This window comes from Megachile rotundata, chromosome 6 (assembly GCF_050947335.1).
Source record: "Megachile rotundata isolate GNS110a chromosome 6, iyMegRotu1, whole genome shotgun sequence".
NCBI classification, from domain to species: domain Eukaryota; kingdom Metazoa; phylum Arthropoda; class Insecta; order Hymenoptera; family Megachilidae; genus Megachile; species Megachile rotundata.
This window is the reverse complement of record NC_134988.1, coordinates 6,395,375-6,408,715: the sequence shown is the minus strand read 5'-3', so window position 1 is coordinate 6,408,715 and position 13,341 is coordinate 6,395,375. Positions and strand designations below refer to the sequence as shown.

Genomic DNA, 13,341 nt, shown 5'->3' with positions numbered 1-13,341 from the left:
GTTTATCAAATTTCCAAGTCCCCAAATTCTGAAATTTTCAAATATCTAAATTCCTAAATTTGAGTAATTTTAAATTACCAAATTTCCAAGTTCCCAAGTTCCAAAATTCCAAATTCCCCAAATATCCCAAATATCCCAAATTCCCCAAATTCCCCAAATTCCCCAAATTCCTCAAATCCCAAATTTCCCAAATCCCAAATTCCTCGAATTCTCCAAATCCCAAATCTCCCAAATTCCCCAAATTCCCCAAATTCCCCAAATCCCAAATTCCCAAATCCCAAATTCCCCAAATCCCAAATTCCCCAAATCCCGAATTCCCCAAATCCCGAATTCCCCAAATCCCGAATTCCCCAAATCCCGAATTCCCCAAGTCCCGAATTCCCCAAATCCCGAATTCCCCAAGTCCCGAATTCCCCAAATCCCGAATTCCCCAAATCCCGAATTCCCCAAATCCCGAATTCCCCAAATCCCGAATTCTCCAAATCCCGAATTCCCCAAATCCCGAATTCCCCAAATCCCGAATTCCCCAAATCCCGAATTCCCCAAATCCCGAATTCCCCAAATCCCGAATTCCCCAAATCCCAAATTCCCCAAATCCCAAATTCCCCGAATTCCAAATTCCTTGAATTCCCTAAATCCCCGAAATTTCCCAAATCCTGAATTTCCAAATCTCAAATTTCCATATCCGAAATTCCTAAATCTTAAATTTCTACTTGTATTTTTCTATTATAAATCGTCGCCTGTTAAAATTACGACACTGCAATATAGTATACCAAAAAATGAAATCCACAGTCAGCAGGTACATGTTCGAAACTGTCGCATTGAAAATGTAAGAAGGTACATATAAAGCTGCTTTAGAAGGAGAGTGTATTTTGGTTTGTACGTGGGTCACGTACGAGTTGTACATCCTGTGAACCCGAAGCATGATCCCTGACCCAACATCCAGATGGACCACGAGAACATGACACTTCTTAACACAAACAATTCCAGCTGTGACCTAGAAAAGTGTGAAAAGCTTATAATTTTGACGTGAGCCCATGTCAAAGACAAAATTAACGGGTTGGGTATAATGTTCCATTGTTATGTTTGTAGGAATATATCATTTTGTGTTACAATGGAGTTATATTTCATTTTTAACATTTTTGATGATTTTTGGTATTTTTTGGTGGTTTTTGGTATTTTTGGCAATTTTAATATTTTGGGTATTTTTGGTATTTATGGTATGTTTGGTACTTTTAGTACTTTTAGTATTTTGGGTATTATCGGTATTTTTGGTACTTTAGGTGTCTTTGGTATTTTTTGTGTTTCTGATATTTTTTGTATTTTTATGTATTTTAGGTGTTTTTGGTATTTTTGGTATTTTTGCTGTTTATTGTATTTATGCTATTTTTGCTATTTTTGCTATTTTTGCTATTTCTACTAATTTTGCTAGTTTTGCCATTTTTGCTATTTCTGTTAATATTGCTAGTTTTGCCATTTTTGCTAATTTTGCTATTTTTACTACTATTACCATTTTTGCTATTTTTGTTAATTTTACCATACAGTAAACATTTCCATTTTTTATAATAAAATTCTCTTGTTAGAAAATATGTATTAACCCTCCATCGCATTCTATTGCAAATGTTGCATATAAAATAGTATATACTGCAATTTTTGCACCTTGTCAACCACATATGAACTATGTATTCTACTATGATATATTATGATACTAAATTGTCTATATTATCATATTAAATTATCTTGACATTAACTACTAGCAATCTTTCACTTCAGATACACACAGCATTGGAAACTTCAATATTGTGCAAAGTTCATATAAATTTGTATTATAGAAATTTTTTATTATTATTTTCCTATTGTTATCATTCATAATTATTGTGAAAATAACGACAAAAATTCATAGTCTTCTGATTACACCAAATATTTCTATTCATAACAAAACCAAATGTTCATATCATCAACGACCCAAGTTTCCCACGAATAATCAAGAAAAAAGAATTGTAAGAGATAATCAGGAAATTGATGCGAAAAAATCAAAGATGTATCGAAACGCGAAAAGGTGAAGCATTCTGTTGAGAAGGTCAACAGCACGACTTACGAGAAATCTAAAGGAAGACTCGTGTTTTGAGTGCGGGGTTCGAGTGATCGATGGCACCATCGATTGCTGTCGGGGGGTATTACGAGACCCCAGGGACGTAAAGCAGCCGCACTTCGAGAAATTGCTAATCCCTGCATCTCGTATTTCTCACTATTCTGTCACGGTGTTGCTTTTACGTCGCTTTGCTACGCGTCAGGAATTTCTTTCTCCCCTAAACGATCGTTTTTCCAAAATGTTACAACGTAGACCGTTTTATAAATGATAGCAATTTTCGAAAAACGAACTCTCTAAATATAAATCTGATAGCCGATAAATTTATACGTATTTCAATAATTCAATTTTTGTTGCATTTTGTTTGTTGTAAATTTCTATATTTTATTCTCTATTTTAATAACAGATTATAGAATTAGCTGCTATGACTTTTTTAGTCAGACAAGGATTGCTGTAATGTTAAGACCAATTCGAAAATTGAAATGTTAGGTAGATTTTGAATTTATGGAGTCTTGATTATGCAAATTATAATTGATATTAACCCTTAACGGTCTGGGGTATGAAACCCAGCTTAGCTTCAATTTTTCCCTTCAAACTGTTACATGACAAGAGTGTGTAAAATTTTAGCTCTTTATATTAAAATTGAAGATTTTGAATTTTTCTGTGAAAACCGTCATCTTTTTGATTTTTTCCCAAATCTGCATTTTTCTATATTTAATGATTTTTACTGAAATATGTTGAAACACCTTTCGTAAACAAAGACTCGTTTTTTTCCTCAACCCCTTTCAGTCTTTAGCAGTTCTTACCAGATATATCCGAAAATATTGATTTTAGGGAAAAAAGGGTCAAACAAAAAAGGAACCTCAAAAAAAGCTCTATAACTAAGGTTATATACATTTTTGACGTAAATCTATTACTTTGGCTGTTATAACCTAAAATATCTCGGTAGGGGTCAAATTATGCCTAGGGCACAATAGGTAAAATATATCTGAAAATATTGATTTTATGAAGAAAAGTTTGAAATAAAAACGAAAGCTAATAAAAAGCTCTACAATGAAGGTTATATACATGTTTGACGTAAATTTATTATTTCGGCTGTTATGACCCAACATAACTTGGTGGGGGGCAAATTCTGCCCAGAACACAATAGTCAAAATATATTCGAAAATATTGATTTTAGGAAGAAAAGCTTGAAACAGAAAAGAAAGCTAATAAAATGCCCTACAAAGAAGGTTATATACATTTTTAACGAAGATCTAATACTTTGACTGTTATGACCTAAAATATCTCAGTGGGGGTCAAATTCTGCTCAGCCCATAATAACCAAAATAGTAGGTTTACATAAAAAATGTATAGAACACTTTTTATAGAACTCTTTAAGAACTTCATCTTTTGTTTAAAACTTTTTCCTCTAAAATCGATATTTTTTAAGAAACTTAAAACTGTCAAGAAACTAAGCTTTGTCGCTAAAAATACTATTATGGACTTTCTCTAATCAAGGCTAGTTTTGGTTTTTCATCATGATCGAAGGTTTTTCAAAACCTCTGTTTTACTTCATCAAATCGCCCTAACAGTCTACCCTAACAATTCCACAAACCAAAAAGACCGTACAATAGCATCGTACAATAACCTCGGATCAATTATAACCGAGTCTAAGGTAAACATTATGAAGACCCAAGGAAAAATGTTTATCTCTGCGAGTCACCGACCATTTAAGAGCATCGTTAAACGCACAGGACATTCGCGCAGAAGCATTTCGCCGGCAGAAAATTGCTTCGATAAACACTGGTCCAGGTGATTTTTGTTCAGATAAACGATAGTAGACGGCTGCACAAACAGCCTCGTTCTCGGTCGAATTGTCGTCGATCGTTTCGGAGCAGGTAAAATTCTGGGTCAGATTTAAGGAGCCTCTTCGTTTAGTGTACACAATGGTTTGTCAAGAAAGTGCTAAACGATTGTGTGTCGGTTGCTCGATGTCCTCGAGAATGAACTTCATCCATTCAGCTTGAATAATATTGCAAAAATTCTTTGGGAGCCACGTGGATAGAAGAAACCTTCTTAGAATTGGTTTAAAGACATCCCCCGCGACATTTTTGAACTTTGGAGTTTAAGATACTCCGGATACAATTCTCAGTAGATATTCAATGTTACACAAATATATACAGAATAATGTAAATTAAAATAATAAATACGAGTGCATACAATAAATGAGGAGGTAAATTAAAGTTGTAAACGATATAAGAATGAACAAGTAAACTTATATAACCTTTAATGATACATATGTAAAATATACAAAATATATGAGTACGAAGATGTATACGAAATGTGTCTATCTTTTATATGATACATTTATTAGGGAGACCTAACAATTATTTTTTTGTTCTCATCCTCTGAATAGTTATATGCTGTACAAAAATCCTCTCAAAGTTTGAACTCAAAAAGTAATATTTAAGATGTCACTCAAACTTGTAATATAAAATTAAAAAGAAATGTAACCATGTCTTTGTTTATTTAAAACTATGTATTTATAGCGTTAATAACTGTTGGTAAATATATAGCTTTATGGTACTATATGTACATATAGTACACGTGTGTACTTATGGTACTACATGTATATACATATAGTACACGTGTGTACATATATGTATAATATCATATGTATATATACATTTACTAATAGTTATTACCACATATGTATATATACATATGGTACTATATGTACATATGGTACTACATGCATATATGTATAATACACATGTGTACATACATAAATGTGTACACATGTATACACATATGTATACATAGCAATTAGTATATCATAACAGTAATACACTTTGATGTATTTAATTTCATTTTCTTTTTGAATCTAATGTATATAAAAAAAAATAAATATTTTTAAACCTATGTGGTGGTAACAAGACGAAAATGAATGTATTAAAGTGAAGTGTGTATTATCACACTGTTGGGTCCGAAAGCGTCAAGCTTGCATACAGAATAGCTCCTTTTTCACAAATGAAATAAACTATAAATATAATAAAATATAAATAAAATAAAAGAAGTAGAAAAGACATGAAAATGAAATAGAAGAAGAATAGTAAAGATAAATTTACTTACACGACGTCTCGTCCGTGTCTGTGTTAGTGGAGCGCATCAGTGTGCATCGTATTTTAAAATCGATAGTACGTACCTGAAACAGAGAAATTGAAAATATTTATTTGAAACAAGAGCAAAGTATGACTGGTTGAATTTTGAAATCGATTTCGTTGAACGTTTGTAATAAAATTCTCGCATTCCTCGGTATCACCGGTTCATTTGCGATATTATTAATTAACGTCCAATAAAATGAAATCATTTGCCAAACTGAACAATCGTAACCATCGTAATTCCTGCAATTTACTACATAAACAATAATCATTTTGATCGTCGATTTGTTTGACGTCGAAAACGATACGCATTGAATATTTATTGATATCGTTAATAAATGCAATATACACTGGGCGATAAGCAACGTTCGATTGCTGTGCAATTTTAAATAACAATTAGTGAATTATGGGAAAAATTTGTTCATTAGTTAAATGGTACACGATCTGTGTACGGAATAGAATGTTATTCTTTCGCGATAAAATTGACATGGAAAAATATGAAAAATTCAGGGATTCAAAGAGCTTTTCTTTTTAATTATTTAGATTTAATAAAATATAGAAGCGAATAGAATTGAGGAAACACGGATTTTTATTTTCAAATAACTCCGACTGAAATGGATTGTGGTATACTATTTTTTATTGTAAATAAAAAATCTGTACAGTTACTCTGATACGTTTATATTTTACAAAAATATTTAGTAAAGTGGTATTAAATAATTTTAGACGTAGATTTTACGATTTTTAATTTAACAATGAAATGTGATGAAATGTTAACAATGAAATTAACAAACAATTGCATTTTTAAACAATGTGTTATGAAAACACATCACAATAAATTTAATAGAACAATAAAATTAATAAGAAAAAATAAAACACTTCTATTTATAAGCAGTGATATTAATAGAGAAAAATTCGAAACACCCTGTTAATCCTTGTACTGATAATTTATTCAGTTAGTGTATTAATTTTTAAATTTTACTTAAAACTACATATTTGACTTTTATTCATCAGATTGAATTTTTAGAAACAAATATATTAATATAATAATATTATATTTTACTGTAATAATTATATTGATAATTATATATATTGTTCATATAATTTGACTCATTTAATTATTTTTTAGAAATAATCATTTTTATTTTATTCACATTTGTATATTAATATCAACAATAACAATGTACATTTGATTTTTGCTATAATACATTAATAATATATTTCTATTACAACAACAATATTATTAAAATTAAAATGAACCTACAAGTTTGAGAAACAAATATATTAATATAATGATATTATATTTTACTGTAATAATTATATTGATAATTACATATATTGTTCATATAATTTGACTCATTTAATTATTTTTTAGAAATAATCATTTTTATTTTATTCACATTTGTACACTAATATCAACAATAACGATACTTGATTTTTGCTATAATATGTTAATAATATATTTCTATTACAATAACAATATTATTAAAATTAAAATGAACATATGCCTATACCTTCAAATTCAGTTTACATAACGTAAACTAGTTGCGTGAGTGCATTGGACTAACCCCGACAGGGGTTAAAAACGTTTCACCCCGATAATAGATTTTTACCATCAATATTAAAATGGCTAGGCGGTTATTAAGTGTACTTAAGAGGTAATACGTGTTCAGGCGAAACTTTAAACTTTCTTTCCTCTCGAATCGATGACTTCGGTTTACCCCTCGGCTGTCACCATCAATCTTCAGGGGGTTGGCGAGCACCGAGGGTGGCGGAGTTTCGCGTCGCAACCCCTGATGACAGTGTTTAAGGTGGCCGAAACTGGCAAGGTGTCCAGAAACTCGTTCCCTGACTCATACGCGGCAGATTAAAAACGCAACCCCTTCGGTTAATGTTAATTCGTGTCTGCATCCCCGTCTCGTCCCTTGTTCTTGCACTTTCGCGAATAACCGTCCCGACGATATGAAATCCAGACGAACGGCGCTGCTCCCACGGGACAACCAGGACTACCGCGTGAAAAAAAAGGGGTGGATTTTTCATTTTATGGTAAGAGGTTGTCTCGCGACGAAATGAAACACGGTTCAAGAACGCGTTAAATATTCTGCCGGGTGTGAACGACAGTCGGGAACGTTTTTAGGAAATAAAGACACCAGAGGGGTCGCGACTGACCCCGGAGGAGACGAACAATCTCTGGCGACAAAATTTAAATTACACATATTTTGTCACCGAGGTAAAAATTTGAGATGTGGAGAATAAATGTTCCTTTTATTTCGGTAGTTTTCTTGAAAAATTCCACAGAGAGTAATTGTGTTTTCGACAAAAGAAATAATAATAATTAGTTCAATTTTGAATTCAACGACATTGGCGGTATTTTTCAAAATTCTTCAGGAAATAATTTCTTTAGCAAGATGAAAATTGAACGTATAATATAATATAGTTGGAATGTAATATCTTTAGGAATTAAAAGAAATTCATCAGAAAATAGGTACTGTTTAAGTTAGATAAAAATTAATCACCAGATACGGTTATCAATTATTTAAGTTTTTACTTCAATAGTTGTGCTAGTTTCTTTAAAAGTTTCTGAAAAAATAGCTCCTTTTTATATAAAAGAGATGTAAAATAATCGTTCAGATTTTTATTTTAATAGCTTTGATGGTTACATAAAAAATTCCCTAGAAAATAGTTTTTCGTTTGAATAAAACAAAAATAATCACCAGATGTGTTTAATAATTAGTACAACTTTCATTTCAATAGCTTTGAAGATTCTATGAAAAATGCCCTAGAAGGTAATTAATTTCCTAAACAAGATAACAATTAGTCACCAGATATGATTACAAATCATTTCAACCTTTATTTAAATAGTTTTGCTAGTTTTTTTTTTTAAAGTTCCTGAGAAAATAGTTACTGTTTTATATAAAAGAGATATAAATTAATCGTTCAAACTTTTATTTTAATAGTTTTTATGGTTACATACAAAATTCCCTAGATAATTTATTCATTCGAACACAACAAAAATAATCACCAGATATGTATAATAATCGTTACAACTTTCACTCCAACAGCTCCGACGACTATTGTATGAAAAATTCCCTAAAAGGTATTATCTGGGGGTTAAATAAGAAATTCCCAATAAGATAATTATTTTTCTAAACCAGAAATGAAACATCACATATGCATAATAATTATTGTAACTTCCTTCTTAATAGTTCTGATAGTTAGATAAAAAGAAGTTCTAGAAGACAGAAAAATTCCCTAGAAAATATTTATTCTTCTTAAAAAATCAGGCACCAAATTATAATAATTGTTAAAACTGTTATTTTAATAGACTTGATTATACCATAAAAATTCCCTAGAAATCCTCTCCATAAACAAAGATCCCTAGAAATATTTATTCTTCTTAAAAAAAATCAGACACCAAATTATAACAATTGTTAAAACTGTTATTTAAATAGACTTGATAATTACAATAAAAAATTCCCTAGAAATTCCTTCAAAAAACAAAGATTAAATGACTTTAACAGTTCTGCCAGTTAAAAAAATTACCGAGAAAATAGTAACTTATCCAAGATCACGCAACCAAGAGCTAGTCATTCATCAGAAATTACATAAACAAGTAAGAAAAACCCTTAAAGGCAAAGGTCAAAGTGCGATTATGTGCTCGTAGCACGAAAGCATCTCGGAGCTGGAGGTCGACGTTGAATAGCGTTTCGCTGCTTCAACTCTTTCGGCTGCTGCTTTTGTCTTCCGGGCCGGTTTTCGGCTCCTTCGCGATCTCAAGTTCGCCGATCTGACGTGCACAATGCACCTGCACGAGGCAACGAGCATCGAAAGCATCTCGAGGGCCTATGTAGCAGGTGACCACGAGCATGTACATAACTTATCCCCCTGAAAATGGCTCTTGTGGCGTGGCTGCTACGGGGATAAAGGGTACCGACTCCCAGTTGGCGAGTTGGAACGCGCGTAAATCAAAATTACTTCTACGGATAATTGAGATTTGCTTGAACGCGGACGTTTATAGCTTTATTTTTTGCCCGGTTGCCTGTTCGAACGATAGCCATTTTCTTTCTTCGCCGTGCGCGAATTAGTAATTTAATTAGCGGGGAGTTCTTCCTTGTATTAAATCACGGTATCGTTTTATGACGTTTAATCGAATTATGGGGAAATATTGGAATCTGGGAAAATATTGTTATGTAGGTGAATATAGGGATTCAAAGTGATATGGAGTTGTAGAGAAATATAGGGAGAGAAACACAGATCTATGTGAATGTAGGAAGGTAGCTATATCTAGGGAAATATGAGGTTCTAGAGAACTATAAGGGTCTAGGAATGTAGGGATGTTGGTATATAGAGAACTAGGGAAATACAAGGTTCTAGAGAAATATTACAATCTAGAGACAGAGGGATGTAGACATATAGGAAACTAGGGAAATACAAGGTTTTAGAGAAATATTACAATCTAAAGACAGAGGGATGTAGACATATAGGAAACTAGGGAAATACAAGGTTCTAGAGAAATATTACAATCTAGGGATACAAAGATATAGACATGTAGGAAACTAGGGAGATACTGGAATTTAGGGAAATATTAGGATCTATACAGCGATGTAGATATATAGTTGTTGAAATCTAGGGATATGGTGACTTAGAGATATAGGAATGTTGGTGTACTTGGGTTTAGGGATATCGAAATCTAGGAATATAGGAATTTAGGGATGCAATGATCTAGGGACACAATGATTTAGAAAGACAGCGATCTAGAGATGTAGTGATCTAGGGATGTAGTAATATAGGACTATAGTGATCTAGGGATATATTAAACTAGGGATGTAGTAATCTAGGAATGCACTGATGTATATATGTGATGATCTAGGGATATAGTAATCTAAGTCTGTAACGATCTAGGGATGTAGTGATTTATGAATGTAATGATCTAGGGATATAGTAATCTAGAACTGTAGTGATCTAGGGATATACTAATCTAGTAATATACTGATTTATATATGTAGTGATCTAGGGATATAGTAATTTAAGATTGTACTGATCTAAGGATGTAGTGAATTATGTATGCAATGATCTAGGGATATAATAATCTAAGATTGTAGTGATCTAGGTATATAGTGATTTATGAATGTACTAATCTAGAAATGTAGTAATCTGAAGATATAATAATCTAGAGATACACTGATCCAAGTATATAGTGACCTATCTGTTTAGTAATCTAGGGACATTACAATTCATGGACATGAACAGATTTAGCGATCTAGGTACACATAGTGATCCGGGGATATAGAGATATAATAATCCCTATATGGCAAATTAATGATATATAAATTTTCCTAGGGATATCTAGTATTTCCATATAAAATTTAAATATTTCCCAAATTCCCTCAAATTAAAATAGAATTACTAATTTTCTAATTTGTTAATATTTAAACCAACTGCCGCATTTTTGTTGACTTCGCAACAAACAAGCGATGCATCACAGACACGATAAACTTCGATAATGGAGAAATCCTCGTTATTTCAAGTTTGCAGACACTGACACGAACAAATGCAAGTTCACTTTTCACAACGATAACGATGTAACGGTAACATTTTTTAATTAAATTCCACGAACGGAACACGAGCAATATGTACGATTTTGTTCGCGCTCCCCATAATTCCCTGTACCATTAAATTTTAACTATGGGCATAATAAAGGCAAGCGTTTCGTCCATTTTTGTGATGGACATTTTATACCGGATATAGACACCCTCTGTTTCTATATTTCTCTCTACACGTTTCCGTAGATTGCGATTCACGAGCCGCATTATTCATTCATCGGTGTTATTTTCTCATGGTCGTGCATCGGATACACGGTCTTCAGGATGCTCAATCCTCCCACGAAATGACTCGATCCTTCGTCGAAGGCCTTCGATAGCAGGTAGAACGATGGTTGCCTCTCGATTATCATGATCGTTGCCACGAGATTCGCTAATCGATTCGTGTAACAGACTAATCCGAGCCGTACAATGACTCATGCCGAGGGAATAATAATTATAGGCCAAAAACGGGTCATTAGTTCGCGGATAAAAGAGCGATTTAAAATTGCTGAGAATTTTTAGCTACGTACACAATCTTCTCGCGTGAGCTGTCAGACCTCGGGGTGTAATATAACGAGCTTGAAATTTCATGATTTTCAACTATTATATTTTCGCTCTTTTATTTGCGGTAGAAAAATTTATTAGTTTGCATTTTATGGAAATGCGGAGATATTTTACATGGTATGCTTTATATCGCCGCGATCTATATTGCTGTGTGTATGTATGGCCGTACTTCTATGTTATTATGTCTCTATATTAACGTTCTGTATAGTCATATTTTATATCACCGCGTTTTTTATTGCCACGCTCTATGTTACGGTTATCTTTCTGTATCGCCACGTTTTATATTACCAGGTTGCAAGCGTTGCACACTGTACACTGTTGTCACGTTCTAAATCGTTTGTATACCGTTCCTATATAGTTCTATATCGCCGCGCTTTATATTGTCATTTTTTTATATCGTCCCTTTATTTTCATGTTCTATATCGTCACATCCCTTTATTGTCATGGTATATATCGGTACGATATATTTATATATCTTCGTGTTCATATACCTTTGTGTTAAATATCGTCACGCTCTATATTATCACATTTTAATCTGTTACGTACCAAATTACTGTTCTTTAAATCAACAAGTCCTAAATTTGCCTGGCATATAACAACACTTTCTATATCGTCACGTTTGCCTATTTTCGTGCTACATATCGTCACATTTCAATATCATTGCTTTCATATATCTTTCGCGATACATTGCTATGTTTTATCATATGCCAGGCCATCACACATTGAATTACTTTTTACATCAAGACGTTATCAATTGTCCTGCTATCGTCATGCTGTATATTATCATATCCTATCTTCGCGTTGCGTATCGTCACTTTCTACATCGTCGTGTTCCCATATCTTCGTGTTGCGTATCGTCACTTTCTATATCGTTGTGTTCCCATATCTTCGTGTTGCGTATCGTCACTTTCTATATCTTCGCGTAAAGTTGCCTCCGATATCGTCACGTTCCTATATCTTCGCGTTACATATCGTCACGCTGGATATCGTCACACTTCTGTATCATTGCTTCTATATATCTTTTCGTGGTACGTTTCTACGTTCTATATTATTATGTTCTAGGTCATCACATACTGAATCACTTTTACATTAACACGTTATCAACTGTTCTGCTATCATCATGCTCTATATTATCATATCCTATCTACGCGTCATATATTGTCACCTTCTATATTGTCACGCTTCTATATCTTCGCGTTGCATATCGTCACGTTCTATATCGTCGCGTTTCTACATCTTCGCGTAAAGTTACCTCCTATATTGTCGCGTCCATATGTGTTCGTATATCTCCATATTCTCTAACGTCACATCTTTATATTTTCGCTTTATATATCGTCAAATACTATATAATCGTATTTTTATATCTTTGTGCGATATCGTCATCTTCTACATCGTTGCGTCCCTATATCTTCGCGCTATAATCGTCGCGGCTATATATCATCATTCCTCTGTACCACCTCTATCGATCGCCGCACTGTTATATACATAGATTTTGAACGCGATTGATCCTATTCCACCGATCAAAGGTGGAATACCTTTATGGTTATACATGAAGCATACACGAACTGTCCATTGTAACGAACAAACGGAATTCATCACTCGAACACAAAGGGCTCACAAAACATAATATCCATTCCTAATATTTATTTCATTCTCCCGGCACATTCCACAAATTCAACACGCTAAATCATCTCGAACAATGCGTCTAATTGGTCGAAAGCAAACGATCCACCCTCTGAACTATTTTAATTGGACCAAATCATCCGTTCGCCGGTAAACCGAGGTGCTTCAATCAATTAGGACCCGCGAAATAGCTTTCGTATCGAGTTCTCTTGTTTTCGCGTGTTCTCGCTCGCTCCTGATTGAAATGCGAAAGGATGAGAAGCGGACAGGAGATGGACTGGCTAAGTGTATTAGAAAATTGACGGAAAATGAACTGCGACTGGACGGGTGACGTTGGATAAAC

At 33.3% G+C, this 13,341-nt stretch overlaps 1 protein-coding gene across 4 annotated transcripts in view; it reads right to left on the bottom strand.

The window, feature by feature from the left end:
• Nucleotides 1–13,341, bottom strand: part of Ten-m (teneurin transmembrane protein Ten-m) — a 748,404-nt gene that overhangs the window by 81,810 nt on the left and 653,253 nt on the right. Inside the window, exon 2 of one of the 4 annotated variants that reach the window (XM_076533047.1) lies at nt 5,204–5,276. The exons of 2 other annotated variants lie outside the window; for them this stretch is intronic. In XM_076533047.1, the coding sequence (XP_076389162.1) occupies nt 5,204–5,240 (37 nt within the window). In that variant the 5' untranslated portion in view covers nt 5,241–5,276. Of the gene's footprint in view, nt 1–5,203; nt 5,277–13,341 lie in introns of those variants that run through there. One more of the 4 variants, XM_076533052.1, reaches the window with a different exon arrangement.